General features: G+C 42.0%; 1 protein-coding gene across 8 annotated transcripts in view; it reads left to right on the forward strand.

Annotated features, from left to right (window-relative positions):
• The first annotated feature begins 3,619 nt into the window (after positions 1-3,619).
• stard3nl (STARD3 N-terminal like) overlaps positions 3,620-20,170 on the forward strand; it is a 50,830-nt gene continuing 34,279 nt past the window's right edge. For all 8 annotated transcript variants that reach the window (XR_003861187.2, XR_003861186.2, XR_003861189.2 and 5 more), the window contains exons 1-2: positions 3,620-3,725; positions 10,138-10,586. Coding sequence is in view for 4 of the 8 variants with exons in the window: in XM_029641991.2 (XP_029497851.1) it covers positions 10,392-10,586 (195 nt within the window). In the remaining 4 variants the exon portion in view is untranslated. The remainder of the gene's footprint in view (positions 3,726-10,137; positions 10,587-20,170) is intronic.

Raw genomic sequence — 20,170 nt, forward strand, 5'->3', positions numbered from 1 at the left:
TTCACTATTTATATAAATAATATTAGAGTATCTGTTCAAATCTGTAACATTCATCTCTATGCGGATGATACAGTCATTTAGTCCTGTGCCTCCTCAGTACAGCAGGCCATTCATGACCTTCAGCATGGGTTTGACGTAATTCAAAAATCTCATATTGATCGAAAACTACTGCTAAATGCTAATTAACCAAGTATGTTGTTCTCTTTGTCTCATAATATTGACCCTGAGGACCTGCATATTTCCTCATTGAAGGGATCCCAAATGGTGCAAGTTCCCCATTATAAGTACTTGGGTATTTAGATTGATGATAAGCTCTCTTTTTAAAACACACATTAAGATCGTTTTTTTATATATGAAAAAAAAACGGTCTCGCTTTGGAAAGTAGAAGGAATATTTTTCAAGCAACGCTTCTCTCAGTACTTGATTACGGTGATATAATCTAAATGCCTGCAGCAACCTCTGCTTTAAAACCTTTCGAATCAGTCTAAATGTTCTGATTACCAGAATGGTAGACAGCACTGTTTTTTTTTTTATCACTGGGGAACATTTTCGTTACATCACTGCATTTTGTATACATTAGTTCTGTTGGCTGGGAGTCTCTGACTACCAGAAGGGCCCAGCATTGTCAACTTTTTGTATATAAAGCGGTTCTTCGGAGACGACTTCAGGTCACTTATTAACTGGAGATCCAGCCATTTTTAGACCCACTCTCTGGTCTGGCTGGTTCTGGAGGTCCCGTGGGTCTCCACTGACCTGGGGGAAAATGCTTTTAGTTTGTATGCCCACAGCACATGGAATAGCCTTTAGGCCATCTTGAAATTAGACTTGCTTGTCTCCATTGGACAGTTCAGATCGAGTTTAACCTGTAGTGATACCCCATCCCGTGAACGGGACCGTTGTCATCATCTGACACTAATTAGCATAATGCAACGGACATAAATCTTCCTAGAAAATCTTCCTATTCATGAAAATCACAAGTGAAATATATTGGAACACATCTTAGCCTTTTGTTAATCACCCTGTCATCTCAGATTTTCAAAATATGCTTTACAGCCAACGCTAGACAAGCATTTGTTTAAGTTTATCATAGCCTAGCATAGCATTATGCCTTGCTAGCAGCAGGCAACCTTGTCACGGAAATCAGAAAAGCAATCAAATTAAATCGTCTACCTTTGATGAACTTCGGGATGTTTTCACTCAGGAGACTCCCAGGTAGACAGCCAAAGTTCATTTTTTCCAAAATATTATTTTTGTAGGCGAAATAGTTCCATTTGTTCTTCATGTTTGGCTGAGAAATCGCCCAGAAATTGCAGTCACCACAACGCTGAAAAATATTCCAAATTAGCTCCATAATATCGACAGAAACATGGCAAACGTTGTTTAGAATCCATCCTAAAGTTTTTTTTTCTAATATCTATTTGATAATATATCCATCGGGACAATTCATTTTTCACTAGGACCGATTGGAGTAATGGCTACCTCTGTATTTTACACTCTCTCGGAGCCACCATGTGACCACTTACGCAATGTGGCTGCCTACGGCTATTCTTCAACAGGAATGCGTAAAACTACGTCACGATGCTGTAGACACCTTGGGGAATACGTAGAAAGCGTAAGCTCGTTGATGGTACATTCACAGCTGAATAGGGAGTCATTGGAACGCAGCGCTTTCAAAACCTGGGGCACTTCCGGATTGGATTTTTCTCATGCTTTCGCCTGCAACATCAGTTCTGTTATACTCACAGACAATATCTTTACAGTTTTGGAAACGTTAGAGTGTTTTCTATCCACAGCTGTCAATTATATGCATATTCTAGCATCTTTTCCTGACAAAATATCCCGTTTAAAACGGGAACGTTTTTTTTCCAAAAATGAAAATACTGCCTAACACCAAGGGTGTGAGTGTTGTGTTTGTTTTATTACCTGTGGTCTAATCAGATGGGACATTTACCTAAATCTAATGAATTCTAATAATAGCAGGTTTATATTTTGAATAAATTAATGCAACAGGTTGCAATTATTAGTTTACCGGTTATGAATATGGGTTAGTGCCAGGTATCTTAAAGGGACACACACATGGATTTTTTAAATCTTTTAATTGAACACATGTAAATTCTTTGGATAGGAAATGTACTGGAAACTTACTGTACACCTGGGATACGATATGTATGAAATATTTCACTGTTTTTCATTAATTCGTCTAATTTAAAGGGTTTGTATGACCTCTGACCTCTGCCCTGACTTTCCAGTGTGGTTTGATCGCCCTGAAGGGAATGCCATTCAGATGATGAATTTAAGGTAATTTGTAATACTGATTTGTAGTTGATTTATAATACTGATAATTCTGATGAAGTTTAGAGTTCATTGCCATGTTTGTGAGTTGGACCAACAGGAAGAAGGAGAGGGCGTTTGAATAAGAGTTTTTAGAGATTTTGGCAGTACGTCGACCAGCCTCACAACCACAGACTATGTGTATGGCGTCGTGTGGGCGAGCGGTTTTCCAATGTCAACATTTTCAACAGAGTGCCCAATGGTGGCGGTGGGGTTATAATATAAGGTAGGCATAAGCTATGGACAACTAACACAATTGCATTTTATCGATGGCAATTTGAATGCACAGAGATACCGTGATGAGCTCCTGAGGCCCTATTGTTGTGCCATTCATCCGCCACCATCACCTCGTGTTTCACTATGATGTATTCCCAGTCACGTGAAATCCATAGATTGGGATCTAATGAATTTATTTGAATTGACTGATTTCCTCATATAAACTGTAACTCAGTAAAATCTTTGAAATTGTTGCATGTTGCGTTTATACTTTTGTTCAGCATTTGAATGTCTCCTTGCTCTTCTCCTCCATCATCACTCTCTCTCCACCTCATTTTTGTTCCTTTTTGTTCTCCTTCATATCCAATTTGACTGTCAAAAAATGTTGTCCTACTTTTTCCAATAGTGGCTCCTTTTTTCTGCACAATGATAAAGATATGGATAATCTTATAAAGAAAAACCTACTTGGCCAAAAAAAATATACATTTACTATTAGACTACATATCCCATAAGCCCACACAAGGTCGAAATATTGGGCTCGTTTGAGTAATAAGGTGAACACAACAGACTGTAGACGAAAGTCCAGGAGTGAAGTCGGGGAGGTGCATCTGCGACAGCTGAAAGTCGGACACGTAGTTTTCCAACAGGAAGGCTCAGTGCAACATGGAGGTGTTGCAGTTGTTTACAAACATTTTTCTTTGTAATGTCGAAATAACAAGTGTCCCCCCCCCATATTTTATTTAAATAATTAAAATAAGACAACTAGACTTAGATTTTAAGCATTACTTACTAAATAATTTCCAAATAAAACTGATTCAATGGATTTTAACACACTACTTTTTTGTTTTTGTCCTGGCACTACATAGCTAATTCAAATAACCAACTCATCAAGTTTTTATTATTTGAATCAGCTGGGGAGTGCTAGGGTAAAAGCCAAAACGTGCACCCAGGTGGGGCCCCAGGACCGAGTTTGGGAAACCCTGCGCTAATGCGACACACTTTGGAAGGAGACTTGACAAAAGTGATCCGCTCGAACGCGCCCATTATCACCCCATTTCCTGTCCGACGGAATCAAGTATTTCCGCTCTATTCGATTGACAGTTTAGTCTTCCGCATAATATGCCAAAGACAGCAGGGTGTAAGAAGAAAACGACAGGTAGCTAGCTATACAATTAAAGGTAAGATAACAATTTCACTGCAACACAGCCTATTGTCATTTGCATACGTTCATTAATCGTTATTAGAATATTTCCAGTTTCGAAAACATTTGCTCCTATGAAGAATAATTTTCTTGGGCGCAACACTGCCTGCTCACGAGCAGATATCGGTGGACTGTCTTGTTTTTTTCCTCCAGCGTCGGTCGGGTCTGTATATGTTGTTGTTGTGCTGAATTCGATGCCATATATGGACATCTATTTAACCATTTTAACGGATCATAATGTTTTAATATCACTAACTCCAATTTGCATTAGGTAAAGTAACTGCACATTTGTGATTAGTTGATATATTTGGAACAGAACTTGCAACAATGTAGCCAAATGCCCAATTACAAGAAACTCACATAGCAACATTAAGCACAACAGTGAGTGGTTAGTTCCAGTAGTCTCGCGTTCCGCTAACTCAAATCACGTCGTTGCCTCGTTTTATAGACGTTGTCTATACTCAATATGCCCCAAACCTAACGCTAACATTGCATGTTTTCACGTAAAATGTGGCATTTATAAAAACTGAACTAGACGTGAGAATTTGCTTGTCCTCCAGCAAACATAGACCATGCTTAGGACAGTTTCTAGTGGTTGAAGTATTACATTGCAAGGAGGCTAAAGTAGCCTAGTTCATGAATATGACACTTATTCATAACAAAAACGGGTAGCTAAATTGTGAGATACAAACATTTGCCGTTAGAGAGAACGAAAATCGATGCATTCTAAAATAAAGGCATTAACGTTACATGTTATATTTCAGTAATTTGGCCTTATCCAGAGCAACTTAGTGCATTCGTCTTAAGATGCATAGGTGGAACAACGCACAGTCAAGTCATAGTATGCACATTTTTCCTCAATCAAGGAGACATCTAGTTCCAACTATTTATTTCATTTCCATGATCATTGCAGAATAAATGACTCACCTTTTCTGACTGATGGTTTCATACTCACGAAATAGCCTATAGCATATCTCATTTTTCCATTGACGTTTATAGGCTACGTCTGAATACTGTAATGTCATATTTCGAGTAGACTATCATTTATAAACATAATACATGCACTGAGTGTACAAAACATTAGGAACATCCCCTTTTGGCCTCAGAACAGCCTCAATTCGTTGGGCATGGGCTACAAGCTGTCGAAAGCGTTGATGCTTCACACTGTTGTCAGGATGTCCTTTGGGTGGTGGATCATTCATGATACACACAGGAAACGTGAGTGTGAAATACCCAGCAGCATTGTAGTTATTTGACACACTTAAACCGGTGCACCTGGCATCTACTACCATACCCCGTTCAAAGGCACTTTTTTGTTGTCTTACCCATTCACCCACTGAGTTGACCACACACAATCCATGTCTCAAGGCTTAAAAATATTTAATTGACCTGTCTCCTCCCCTTCATCTACACTGATTGAAGTGGATTTAACAGATGACATCAATAAGGGAACCTAGCTTTCACTTGGGTTCACCTGGTCAGTCTGTATTTGTATTTAATATGAATCCCCATTACCTGCTGCCAAGACAGCAGCTACTCTTCTTGGGGTCCAGCAAAATTAAGGCAGTTATACAATTTAAAAAAACATTACAATACATTCACAACAGATTTCACATTAAGTGTTTGTCCTCTGGCCCCTACTCTACCACACATATACAACACAAAATAAAGTGTACCTGTGTGTGTGTAGTGCATATGTTATTGTGTTTGTGTATGCATGTGTCTGTGCCTGTGTTTCACAGTCCCTGCTGTTCCATAAAGTGTATTTGTATCGTTTTTTAAAATCAAATTTTACTGCTTGCACGAGTTACTTGATGTGGAATAGAGTTCCATGTAGTCATAGCTCTATATAGTACTATGCACCTCCCATAGTCAGTTTGGGATTTGGGGACTGTGAAGAGACCTCTGGCTTGTCTTGTGGGCTGTGCATGGGTGTCCGAGCTGTGCATTCAACATGTCAATACCTCTCACAAATACAAGTAGTGATGAAGTCCATCTCTCCTCCACTTTCAGCCAGGAGAGATTGGCATGCATATTATTAATTATAGATCTCTGTGCTGCTCTGTTCTATTTTGTGGCACGTGACCAATTGACTAAACAGTAGTCCAGGTGTAACAAAACTAGGGCCTGCAGGACCTGCCTTGTTGATAGTGTTAAGAAGGTAGAAACTAGGGCCTGTAGGACCTGCCCTGTTGATAGTGTTAAGAAGGTAGAAACTAGGGCCTGTAGGACCTGCCTTGTTGATAATGCTGTTAAGAAGGTATAAACTAGGGCCTGCAGGACCTACCTTGTTGATAGTGCTGTTAAGAAGGTAGAATCTAGGGCCTGTAGGACCTGCCTTGTTGATAGTGCTGTTAAGAAGGTAGAATCTAGGGCCTGTAGGACCTGCCTTGTTGATAGTGCTGTTAAGAAGGTAGAAACTAGGGCCTGCAGGACCTGCCTTGTTGATAGTGCTGTTAAGAAGGTAGAGTAGCGCTTTATTACGGACATACATCTCACCATCTTAGCTACAGTTATATCAACATGTTTTGACCATGACAGTTTACAATCCAGAGTTACTCCAGCAGTTTAGTATTGCTCAATTTCCACATTATTTATTACAAGATTTAGTTGAGGTTCAGGGTTTAGTGGCACTTTAGTATTGTCAGTGTAACAGTATAGCTTCCGTCCCTCTCCTCGCCCCTACCTGGGCTCGAACCAGGAACACATCGACAACAGCCACCCTCGAAGCATCGTTACCCATCGCTCCACAAAAGCCGTGGCCCTTGCAGAGCAAGGGGGGAACAACTACTCCAAGTCTGAGTGAGTGACGTTTGAAACGCTAGCTAGACATTTCACATCGATTACACCAGCCTAATCTCGGGAGCTGATAGGCTTGAAGTCATAAACGGCTCAATGCTTGAAGCATTGCGAAGAGCTGCTGGCAAAACGCACGAAAGTGCTTTTTGAATGATTGCTTACGAGCCTGCTGCTGCCTACCATCGCTCAGTCAGACTGCTATATCAAATCATAGACTTAATTATAACATAACACACAGAAATACGAGCCTTTGGTCATTAATATGGTCCACTCCGGAAACTATCATTTCGAAAACAAAACGTTTATTTCAGTGAAATACAGAACCGTTCCGTATTTTATCTAATGGGTGGCATCCCTAAGTCTAAATATAGCTGTTACATTGTAAAACCTTAAATGTTATGTCATAATTACGTACAATTCTGGCAAATTAGTTCGTAACAAGCCAGGCCGCCCAAACTGTTGCATATACCCCGACTCTGCGTGAAATGAACGCAAGAGAAGTGACACAATTTCACCTGGTTAATATTGCTTGCTAACCTGGATTTCTTTTAGCTAAATATGCAGGTTTAAAAAATATATACTTCTGTGTATTGATTTTAAGAAAGGCATTGGTGTTTATGGTTAGGTACAGTCGTGCAACGATTGCGCTTTTTTCGCAAATGCGCTTTTGTTAAATCATCCCCCGTTTGGTGAAGGTGGCTGTCTTTGTTAGGAAGAAATAGTCTTCACACTGTTCGCAACGAGCCAAGCGGCCCGAACTGCTGCATATACCCTGAGTCTGTTGCAATTTACCTAGTTGAAAGAAATTCATGTTAGCAGGCAATATTAACTAAATATGTAGGTTAAAAAATATATACTTGTGTATTGATTTTAAGAAAGGCATTGATGTTTATGGTTAGGTACCCGTTGGCGCAACGACAGTCCTTTTTCGCGAATGCGCACCGGATCGATAATATGCAATGTAGGACAGATGGATAAACTAGTAATATCATTAACCATGTGTAGTTAACTAGTGATTATGATTGATTGTTTTTTATAAGATAAGTTTAATGCTAGTTAGCAACTTACCTGTGCTTCTTACTGCATTTGCGTAACAGGCAGGCTCCTCGTGGAGTACAATGAGTCAGGTGGTTAGAGCGTTAGACTAGTTAACTGTAAGGTTGCAAGATTGAATCCCTGAGCTGACAAGGTAAAAATCTGTCGTTCTGCCCCTGAACAAGGCAGTTAACCCACCGTTCCTAGGCCGTCATTGAAAATAAGAATGTGTTCTTAACTGACTTGCCTAGTTAAATAACGGTGTAAAAAAAAAAAAAAAAAATCTGCCAACTCTGTGTCCAAAAATACTGATTTCCCATTGTTATGAAAACTTGAAATCGGCCCTAATTAATCGGCCATTCGGATTAATCGGTTGACCTCTAATCTGTATCGACACATGCTCCAATGATGCACTTAGCAACTGTTCTCTCTGCATGGTGTTTTGGGAAACGGCCGTTGTAGGAAAGATACATTGTTAAAACACTTGTAAGTTCCATCTCTATAGGGAAACCAGGCCCAGGCTAGGGTTTGAGAAGTGAAAAATCCTTCCTTGTTAATTTTCTCTGAACCCAAACACAAAGATTCAAGCTAATGTGTTAACTAGTTGAACATGTTATTACTCCAACCTCTTGAAAGTGAAACACGTTTTCATTTTTGTTAAAAACAACTTTATATCGAAGGAGTGCCTTTTGATTTGATGACCGTTAGACCCGATGACATGTTTCTGTGCATGAGCTTAGCTAGCTAACATCAAAGATATCGCCAAACAGGGAAGCAGGTTCTGCCTATGTTTTGGGGGGCTATATCAGCTTTAATATGGCATATTAAACCCCACCACTAATTGGAGTAAACTAATGGAAAACACCACTTAGGCTTCTCCTTCCAGCTTATACACACAATATACATTTTACGGACACATATTTTACAATAGTTATTTTTAATCCCATCCTTCAGCTGCTCTATTTCCCCTCCAATCTACAGTGCAGTCAGAAAGTATTCAGACCCCTTGACTTTTTCCACATAATGACGGAACGAACAGGTTTTTGGAAATATCACATTTACATAATTCAGACCCTTTACTCAGTACTTTGTTGTATCACCTTTGGCAGCGATTACAGCCTAGAGTATTCTTGGGTATGACGCTACAACCTTGGCACACCTGTATTTGGGGAGTTTCTCCCAATTCTTCTCTGCAGATCCTCTCAAGCTCTGTCAGGTTGGATGGGGAGCGTTGCTGGTTTAAGTCCGGGGTCTGGCTGGGCCACTCAAGGACATTCCGAGACATCCCGAAGCCACTCCTGCTTTATCTTGATTGTTTGCTTAGGGTCGTCATCCTGTTGGAAGGTGAACCTTTGCCCCAGTCTGAGGTCCAGAGCGCTCTGGAGTAGGTTTTCATCAAGGATCCCTCTGTACTTTCTCCGTTCACCTTTCCCTCAATCCTGACTAGTCCATGCTGCCACCACCTTAGGGATGGTGCTAGGTTTCCTCTAGACGTGACGCTTGGTATTCAGGACAAAGAGTTCAATGTTGGTTTCATCAGACCAGAGAATCCAAGCAGGCTGTCATGTGCTTTTAACTGAAGAGTGGCTTCCATCTGGCCACTCTACCATAAAGGCCTGATTAGTGGAATGCTGCAGAGATGGTTGTCTTTCTGGAAGGTTCTCCCATCCCCAGTCCCCAGCTCTGTCAGTGACCATCGGGTTCTTGGCCACCTCCTTGACCAAGGCCCTACTCTCCCGATTGCTCAGTTTGCCCGGGCAGCCAGCTCTAGGAAGAGTCTTGGTGGTTCCAAAGTTCTTCAATTTAAGACTGATGGAGGCCACTTTGTTCTTGGTAACCTTCTATGCTGCAGACATTTTTTGGTACCCTTCCCCAGATCTGTGCCTCGACACAATCCTGTCTCGGAGCTCTACGGACAATTCCTTCGACCTCATGGCTTGGTTTTTGTTCTGACATGCACTGTCAACTGTGGGACCTTATATAGACAGGTATGTGCCTTTCCAAAGCATGTCCAATCAATTGAATTTACAACCGGTGGATCAAGTTGTAGAAACATCTCAAGGATGATCGATGGAGACAGGATGCACCTGAGCTCAATTTCGAGTCTCATAGCAAAGGGTCTGAATACTTATGTAAATAAGGTATATTTGAAATTATTTTTATACATTTGCAAACATCTCTAAAAACAAGTTTATGCTTTGTCATTACAGGGTATTGTGTATAAATTGATGAGGGAAAAATGCATTTTAAAATAAGGCTGTAATGTAACAAAATGTGGATAAAGTCAAGGGGTCTGAATATTTTCCGAATGCAGTGTATGTACAGTATGTGTGCTGGGATGTATGGATAGAATCTGTAGTATATCTGAAGAATAGTATATGTACATGTTCAAGTATTATTTTACATGGGGTAATATACTAAAGTAAATGGCAGTGATGCAAATAGGTCTACTGCCTGCATTTGAAGTAAAAGCAGGCAAGCAAATCAAATTGACCCTTTCCTTGATGTGAAATGTAAACCGCATTTACTGAAGGCCTGGCTTTTCTCTTTTTCAGCTGAGGCAGGGATGCATCTGACATCCATCCGCAGTGATCGTCACTGGATGTGATAAGTAGGCGGGCCTTCTTCTGACCAGTCGACGGGGCCAATACCTGCAAGCAGCAGGTGTGGGCACACCCCTTGAGTGGTGGGCGTTGCCAAAGCTCCTCAACCTTTACTGTCATTGGCTGTGACTGGAGGAGCAACCAAGTAGCTGACCGACGCTTTATTAGTGGGTGGACCCAGTCCAGAGTGAAAGGCGTGGCCAGTTATGGAGAGCATAAGTGGTAGCAGCGTGGACTCGAGAAACACCCTTCGGGGCATAAACACCACACCTCTCTTGGCCCGTATAGAGTCTTATGAGGCGAGCGAGAAGAAGTGCATCTCCGATGTCAGGAGGACATTCTGCCTCTTTGTCACCTTCGACCTCCTCTTCATCACCTTGCTCTGGATCATTGAGCTCAATGTAAGTTGTTTTTTTAATGCATCATGGAAGTGAATACAAACTCCTGTTAAGTGCAGTCTGGACATGTGCGAACTCTTGCAATGAGGGTTTTCAGTCCCAATTCAATGACATTATAATGAATCGCTCCGGTTTAGTGCACACTGTCACTACACGACAGTTGTACCAAGCTGTTGTATTTACCAGGCCCTTTCATAGCTTATTAACGTTTTGATAGAGCTCAATATTGACTACTGTAGTTTAAGATAAATGTATCGATGTATGAATCATTTTGAAACGCTACCTTTTGTTACTGGGAAAAGTTTTCCGTTACTGGTAACGTGTATCCGAAGTGCACTTCATTTACTCTAACAGGATTTTAAAAGCTATATTGCTTTTTCTGAACTTCTACTTAAAATATCAAAAGCACCCCACATATTTTATTGTAGTCCTGCATATGGAGTTTACATAACACAGCCTTTTACTTCACAAAACGGGTGTATTCATTATGCCGACTCCCATTTTTTTGCAAAACTGTTTCCATTTGGAGTAAACGGTTGCAAAACGTTTTGCAAAAAAATGGGAGTTTCAATTGGACAACTTCAATTAGGTCCCTTTTCATTCTGTTTGGTTCTTAAACAGTCTCCTTTGAAAGACATATTGAATCCACTCCTGGTTTCAGTGTCTTTTCATTGTGGTAAGATAACACTTCTCATTGTTAAACAGAGTAGGCCAGTTGTAACCAGCATTGGCCACTAGACCATGGCCAGCTGATCTCTCCTTAAACCATCAAAACACACTAAAACCACCTGCACAGCTGATCTCTCCTTAAACCATTGAAACACACTAAAACTACCTGCACAGCTGATCTCAATCATCATCCGTTTCACCGCTCCATAACGCGAATGGTACATTTACCATGTTTACCAAATCTACTTGTAAAGGCGTCTGTTTCTCAAACTCAACACTCTAATGTACTTGTCCTCTTGTTCAGTTGTGCACTCTTTCTATTCTGGTTAGGGCCAGTTTGCGCTTTTCTGTGAAGGGATTAGTACACAGCATTGTATGAGATCTTCAGTTTCTTGGTAATTTCTCACATGGAATAGCCTTCATTTCTCAGAACAAGAATAGACTGATGAGTTTCAGATTTTTTTTGTTTCTGGCCATTTTGAGCCTGTAATTGAACCGACAAATGCTGATGCTCCAGATACTCAACTAGTCTGAAGGCCAGTTTTATTGCTTCTTTAAATCAGCACAACAGTTTTCAGCTGTGCTAACATAATTGCAAAAAGGTTTTCTAATGATCAATTAACCTTTTTAAAATGATACACTTGGATTAGCTAACACAACATGCCATTGGAACACAGGAGTGGTTGGTGCTGGTAGTGGTTCTTTGTAGATATTCCATAAAAAAATTGGCCGTTTCCAGCTACAATAGTAATTTACAACATTAACAATGTCTACACTGTATTTCTGATACATTTTATGTTATTTTAATGGACAAAAAAACGTGCGTTTCTTTCAAAAACAAAGACATTTCTAAGTGAGAAACTTTAGAACGGTAGTGTACATATAGATAGGGGTAAAAGGAACTAGGCAATCAGGATAGATAATAAACTGCAGGTGTGTGTGTGAGCGCCTGTGTGTGTGTGAGCGCGTGTGTGTGGGTATAGTTTAGTGAACGTGCATAGAGTCGGTCCAAGAGAGTCAGTGCAAATAGGCCGGGTGGCCATTTGATTAACTGTTCAGCAGTCTTATGGAATTGGGGTTAACACTCTTTAGGAGCCTTTGGGTCCCAGACTTAGTGCTCCTTGTGGTGCGGTAGCAGAGAGGACTGTCAATGGCTTGTGGCTGGAGTCTTTGAAAATGTTTAGGGCCTTCCTGCCTGGTCCTGGATGCAGGGAGCTCGGCTCCAGTGATGGGATGGAGATGCAATATGGCAGTCGTGGCAATATATCGCATCAGCCACCTGGTGGAAGAGACTTTGTGGATCTGAGGCTCTTTCCCCTATTGCCTCCATCCTCCAAATCCCACCAACATCTCCCGCCTCAGAGCGCAACTGTTCCTTGTTTAGGAACACACACACCAAAGCACGCAACAGGCTGGCCAATACAAGGGTTGAAAAATTGGTGGCCATCCTCAACATGGTTGGACAGTGAAGATGAGTCCTTGGAGTCTGATATTCAAGAGGTGGACATTGAGGAGGTCCAGGGAAAAGACATGGAAGCCTGAGGAAGACAACCAAAGTTTTAGTTTCTAGACTATCATTTTACAGATGTATGTTGAAAACATTTTTGGGAGATGCAATGGGTCATTGGGAATCATTCAATATTCCCTTTTGTTCTTCAGTGAAATCATCCCATGTGAAGAGTCAACTCATTTAACTAAAGTTCAATTCATAACACATTTTTTCTATTGGAAGGATTTAATCATTTGCAATGTCTACTTATGATAAGGTAAAAGGTTTGTTTCTGTCTCCATATGATCTATCCAATGCAAAAAAATCTTAATTTTTGAATGGTATTAATATTAATTCCTGTTATTTCCCACGGAAAGTTTCCACCTCTGAATATTCCCCAAAATGTGCAACCCTAGCAGCTGGCATGAGAGATGTTAGAAGAGCTTTACTGGTGTTCAGCGCTTCCTCATTGAGTTTGTGAAAAACAAAACCTTTTATCTTGTTCAGGACTACCTGACATGATGACTCCTTGCTGTCCCCAGTCCACCTGGCCATGCTGCTGCTCCAGTTTCAACTGTTCTGCCTTACTATAATTCAACCATGCTGGTCATTTATGAACATTTGAACATCTTGGCCACGTTCTGTTATAATCTCCACCCGGCACAGCCAGAAGAGGACTGGCCACCCCACATATGCTCTCTCTAATTCTCTCTTTCTTTCTCTCTCTCGGAGGACCTGAGCCCTAGGACCGTGCCCCAGGACTACCTGACATGATGACTCCTTGCTGTCCCCAGTCCACCTGACTGTGCTGCTGCTCCAGTTTCAACTGTTCTGCCTTATTATTATTCGACCATGCTGGTCATTTATGAACATTTGAACATCTTGGTCATGTTCTGTTATAATCTCTACCCGGCACAGCCAGAAGAGGACTGGCCACCCCACATAGCCTGGTTCCTCTCTAGGTTTCTTCCTAGGTTTTGGCCTTTCTAGGGAGTTTTTCCTAGCCACCGTGCTTTTACACCTGCATTGTTTGCTGTTTGGGGTTTTAGGCTGGGTTTCTGTACAGCACTTTGAGATATCAGCTGATGTACGAAGGCCTATATAAATAAATTTGATTTGATTTCCCCCTTTACTTTTTACTCCATATTATATGTTTTTGTGGGTTTTGGTTGGCTTTTTCTGGGGCAAATTTAGTGGGCACACATGGTGGGTGTCTTTTAGGACCCACTTTCTTGTTGCTAGTCACCTTTCAGTGGACACCTAATGAACACTCCACCTGCTTCCTTTTGGTTGTTCGTGACTGTTAGTTCCCACTTCTGCTTGAGCGGCTACATTTTTTGATTATTTTTGGGGAACGTAACATGTCACGAGACTTTCATGAATACAACCGACTTATTGGTTCAGGGACCTCAACCCTCGAATCAATGGCTTTTTAAATTTTATTTTTTACTTTGGTACTCTGGACTCTGTCCTGGCCTTTCAAGGCCGCATTGAGACAATGACTTATCAGTGACCCAAGACCTGCTCAGATAATCACTACTATTGTGTCACCGAGTTGTCGTAGTACTGCTGCAAATGTAGATTTTCCCAGGAGTGTTGGCAGTCAGTGTAAGTAACCTAATTTATGTTCTTCTAAATGCCTGTCAATCCGACGGCTATTATCATCAGTAATCATCTGCCTATGATCCTGAGTTATACTGTTTAGCACGGAGATGTTTTTCCCTAGTAAGGACGCCCACTGTGTGCAGTTCACCCTGCACTATCAGCTCAAATATAAATATCGCTGTCATGTCTACCTCTAAGCCTCCCAGTAAAGCAATAAAAACCAAGAATCCCAGAAAAGTGCCAAAAAACAACTGTATGTAGCCTAAAAAATAAGGTGCATTAAAGCGATCTTACTAGCAACAGAACCTGCAAACTCACTTGGATAATTCCTTTTGATACAGTGGTAGCAATATATGGTTATAACAGCTACACTAGACACATGAATGCCAATGGAGTTATTGCTGTAAAGATTAGAGAGGATCTCATGTCAAATGCTGTTGAAGTAATATGGCTTCAGGTTCATCTGCCTCGCCTAAAGCCTGTTCTTGTGGGAAGTTGGTATTTGACCACCAAGTGTTACCAATCCGTCTCTGGATAATGTGTGTGAAATGCTTGGTAATGTATGTAATATCAATAGAAGCAGATTTTCTGGGTGATCTAAATCATGACTGGCTTTCATCAAGCTGTCCACAGAAAAAGCTTAACTGTAACCAGTGCCTGCAACCTGGTCCAGGTTATCAGTCAACCTACCAGGGTATTTACAAACGTAACAGGAACTTACAAACGTAACAGGAACTTACAAACGTAACAGGAACTAAGTCGATACAAGTGGATGATTACATCTTTACCAATGTTGTAGAAATCTGCTTTGAAGCAAGATCCACACCCATTGAATGTAGTGATCATAATATAGTAGCCATATCTAAAAAACAATGTTCCAAAGACTGGATTTAAAATGGTTTCTAAGCGATCATAGCGGTTTTACAATGATTCCGAATGTTGAAGATGTGGAATATTTGTTGGTCTGTGTGTAATGAGTGACATCCTGATTCTGCACTTGAAGCATTTATGAAATTGCTTATTCCAGTTACTAATAAGCTTGCACCCATTTAAGAAAAAGATTGTAAAAATTGGTTAAATCCTCTTGAATTGAAAAATTGTATGGTTGAGAAGGATGAGGCAAAAGGAATGGCACATAAGTCTGGCTGCACAACCGATTGGCAAACGTATTGCAAATTTGAGAAATCACACGTTTCCACTGCTCCAGAGTCCAAAGGCGGTGAGCTTCACACCACTCTAACCAATGCTTGGCCAAACCATATAAAACCGCCCCAGACCATTATTCCTCGTCCACTGAACTTCATAGTTGGCACTATGCAGGTAGCGTTCTCTTGTCATCTGCCTAACTCAGATTTGTCCGTCGAACTGCCAGATGGTGAAGTGTGATTCATCACTCCAGAGAACGCGTTTCCACTGCTCCAGAGTCCAAAGGCGGTGAGCTTTACACCACTCCAACCAATGCTTGGCATTGCGCATGGTGATCTTAAGCTTGTGTCCATGCTTGGCCATGGAAACGTATTTCATGAAGTTTCCAACAGTTATTGTGCTGATGTTGCTTCCAAAGGCAGTTTCAAACCCTAGTGAGTGTTGCAACCAAGGACGGATAATTTTTACGCACTTCAGCTCTCGGCGGTCCCGGTCTGTGAGCTTGTGTGGCCTGCCACTTCGTGGCTGAGCCTTTGCTGCTCCTAGAAGCTTCCACTTCACAATAACAGTACTTACAGTTGACCGGGGCAGGACAGAAATGTTTCAAACTGACATGTTTGAAAGGTGCCATCCTATGACGGTGCCATGTTGAAAGTCACTGAGCTCTTCAGTAAGGCCTTTCTACTGCCAATGTTTGTCTATGGAGATTGCATGGTTGTGTGGTTGATTTTAAATACCTGTCAGCAGTGTGTGTGTGTATAGTTGATAGTGCATGACTGTGCAAAAATCAAGCCGTGAGGTCGAAGGAGTTGTCCGTAGAGCTCCGAGACAGGATCGTGTCGATGCACAGCTCTGGGAAAGGGTAAAAACAAATGTCTGCAGCATTGAAGGGCCCCGAGATCAGTGGCCTCTTCCATTCTTAACTGGAAGAACTTTGGAAACACAGAGACTCTCCCTAGAGCTGGCCGCCCAGCCAAACTGAGCAATTGGGGGAGAAGGGCCTTGGTCAGGGAGGTGATTAAGAACCTGATGGTAACTCTGACAGAGCTCTAGAGTTCCTTTGTGGAGATGGGAAAACCTTCCAGAAGGACAACCAACTCTGCAGCACTCCACCAATCAGGCCTTTGTGGTAGTGGCCAGACAGAAGCCACTACTCCAGTAAAAAGCACATGACAGCTTATTTGCCAAGAGGTGCCTGAAGGACTGTCAGACTGTTTCACATCTGGAGGAAACCTGGCACCATCCCTAAGGTGAAGCATGGCGGTGGCAGCATCATGCTGTGGGGATGTCTTTCAGTGGCAGGGACTGGGAGACTAGCTAGAATCAAGACAAAGATGAACGGCGCAAAGTACAGAGATTCTTGCTGAAAACCTGCTCCAGAGTTCTCAGGTCCTCAGACTGGGGTGACTGTTCACCTTCCAAAAGGACGATGACCCGAAGCACACAGCCAAGACAAGAGAGGCTTGGGGACAAGTCTTTGAATGTCCTTGAGTGGCCCAGCCAGAGGCCAGACTTGAACCTGATCGAACATCTCTGGAGAGACCTGAAAATAGCTGTGCAGCGATGCCTACCTGACAGAGCTTGATAGGATCTGCACAGAAGAATGGGAGAAACTCTCGAAATACCGGTGTGCCAAGCTTGTAGCATCATACCCAAGAAGACTCTAGGCTGCCAAAGGTGCATCAACAAAGTAAAGGGTCTGAATACTTATGTATATTTATATTCTCGCTCGCTTTCTCTCCCCCTTTTCTCTCCCAATTTTCAGTTCAGTTTGCTTTATTGGCATGATGTAACAATGTATGTATTGCCAAAGCTTACTTTGGAGGTTTACAATATTAACATAATCAATATTGTCAATGGCACAAGAGTAACAGCAATAACCAAAGGTCAAAATAAGCATAGAGGACATGTGCAGGTATGTTGGTCTGTCAGACACTGTCCCTCAACTTATGGCAGGCAGCAATGTCGTGCGCTGCCAACCCACAGCTGTCTGCGTCCTCCCCCAACAGGACGGGTAACCTATCCTCATCAGAGAGGTCTGAGGAAATGGCACTCTTAATTGTTTTATATTTTTACCATGTTCTGCTGTTGTGCAGTGGTTGCACAGCCTTTCCTCTACAGGGGGCCTGGTCAAATATCTAGCCATGGTGTACTGTCAATTTAGGGACAGATAGCACTGCGCTTGTTTCCCTATACGTAATGTAAACACAGCAAAAAAAAGAAACATCTTCTCTGTCAACTGCGTTTATTTGCCGCAAACTTAACGTGTAAATATTTGTATGAACATAAGATTCAACAACTGAGACAAACTGAACAAGTTCTACAGACATGTGACAAACAGAAATTGAATGTGTCCCTGAACAGGGGGGTGGAGTAAGTAAGTCATTATTTGGTGTGGCCATCAGCTGCATTAAGTACTGCAGTGCATCTCCTCCTCATGGACTGCACCAGATTTGACAGTTCTTGCTATGAGATGTTCTCCCACTCTTCCACCAAGGCACCTACCTGCAAGTTCCCAGATATTTCTGAGGGAATGGCCCGAGCCCTCACCCTCCGATCGAACAGGTCCCAGATGCTCAATGGGATTGGGATCTGGGCTATTCGCTGGCCATGGCAGAACACTGACATTCTTGTCTTGCAGGAAATCATGCACAGAACAAGCAGTATGGCTAGTGGTATTGTCATGTTAGGATGAGCCTGCAGGAAGGGTACCACATGAGGGAGGAGGATGTATTCCCTGTAGTGCACATCGTTGAGATTGTTTGCAATGACGACAAGCTCAGTCCGATGATGCTGTGACACACCACCCCAGACCATGATGGACCCTCCACCACCAAATCGATCCCGCTCCAGAGTACAGGCCTCGGTGTAAGGCTCATTCCTTCAACGATAACCGCGAATCCGACCATCACCCCTGGTGAGACACAACCGCGACTTGTCAGTGAAGAGCACTTCTTGCCAGTCCTGTCTGGTCCAGCGATGGTGGGTTTGTGCCCATAGGAGACGTTGTTGCCGGTGATGTCTGGTGAGGACCTGCCTAACAGGCCTACAAGTCCTCAGTCCAGCTTCTCTCAGCCTATTGAGGACAGTCTGAGCACAGCTGGACGGGTTGTGCGTTCCTGGTGTAACTCGGGCAGTTGTTGCCATCCTGTACCTGTCCCGCAGGTGTGATGTTCGGATGTACCAATCCTGTGCAGGTGTTACTGCGAGGATTATCAGCTGTCTGTCCTGTCTCCCTGTAGTGCTGTCTTAAGCGTCTCACAGTACGCAATGTATTACCTTGGCCACATCTGCAGTCCTCATGCCTCCTTGCAGCATGTCTAAGGGACGTTCACGCAGATGAGCAGGGACCCTGGGTATCTTTCTTTTGGTGTTTTTCAGAGTCCGTAGAAAGGCCTCTATTGTCCTAACTGTGACCTTATTGTCCTAACTGTGACCTTATTTGCCTATCGTCTGTAAGCTGTTAATTTATTAATGACCGTTCCACAGGTGCATGTTCATTAATTGTTTATTGAACAAGCAGTGTTTTTAAACCATTTTTACAGTGAGGATCTGTGACGTTATTTGAATTCGTAAAAATAATCTTTGAAAGACAGGGTCCTGAAAAGGGGACTTTATTTTTTGCAGTGTTTTTTCACTGCGTTGTCATTTTTGTTTTTAATCTGATTGATTGGATGTTCTTGTCCTTAGGCTTGTGTTAGAGGTTTGTGAACTCGGGACCAGGTAGATGAGGGGACTTATTTACAATGACGGCCTACCGGGGAACAGTGGGTTAACTGCGTTGTTCAGGGACAGAGCGACAGATTTTTACCTTTAACCTTCCGGTTACTGGCCCAACGCTCTAACCACTTGGCTACCTGCCGCCCCATTGCAGGGTGTGGTAATGATATGAGAGGGGGGTCACTGTATTTTAGATGTTTCCAAAACTTAATTGCTCTTCTTTGAGTTTTTATTATTAGTGGATATTGGCCTAATTCTGCCCTGCATGCATTGTTTGTAGTTTTCCTCTGGACATATAGGAGAATCTTACAGAACTCTGCATGCAGGGTTTCAATGGGGTGTTTGTCCCATTGGGTAAAATATTGTTTTGCAAGTTGACACCACACCTCGTGCACCAATTTTGATGCTGCACGTATTGCCAGTATACATTGATTAAATGATGTAATGTTTTACCCCTTACACCACTCAATAACTTTGTAGAACAATCCCGTATGCCAAATAGAATCTAATGCTTTTTGGATGTTGATAAAGCAAGCATTTATTTTGGTGGACATGTTTTATCTATCAGGGTGTGTGGGGTGTAATTATGATCAGTTGTATGAATCCATTTGGGCTTTTACTCAAGACATTGTGCTTATTAAGGAAGTTTAGAACTCTTAATACTATAGCAAACCTTCCCCAGTTTACTGTTCACACAAATGCCTCTAATTGTTAGGGTCAAATTTGTCTCTGTTAAAGATTGCGGTTATGAGTCCTTGATTTCAGGGAAATAACCTACACTTGATCAAATTAAACAGTTTTAATAAAGCCAATTGACATTTTTCACTAGTGAATTTGAGCATCTCATTTAGGGTGCCATCAGGTCCGCATGCTTTTTTAAATTTGAGAGCCTGAAGTTTCTTATAGAGCTCCTGGTCAGTAATAGTTCAGTTTCTTATAGAGCTCCTGGTCAGTAATA

Source organism: Oncorhynchus nerka, linkage group LG9b (genome assembly GCF_034236695.1).
Source record: "Oncorhynchus nerka isolate Pitt River linkage group LG9b, Oner_Uvic_2.0, whole genome shotgun sequence".
Taxonomy (NCBI): domain Eukaryota; kingdom Metazoa; phylum Chordata; class Actinopteri; order Salmoniformes; family Salmonidae; genus Oncorhynchus; species Oncorhynchus nerka.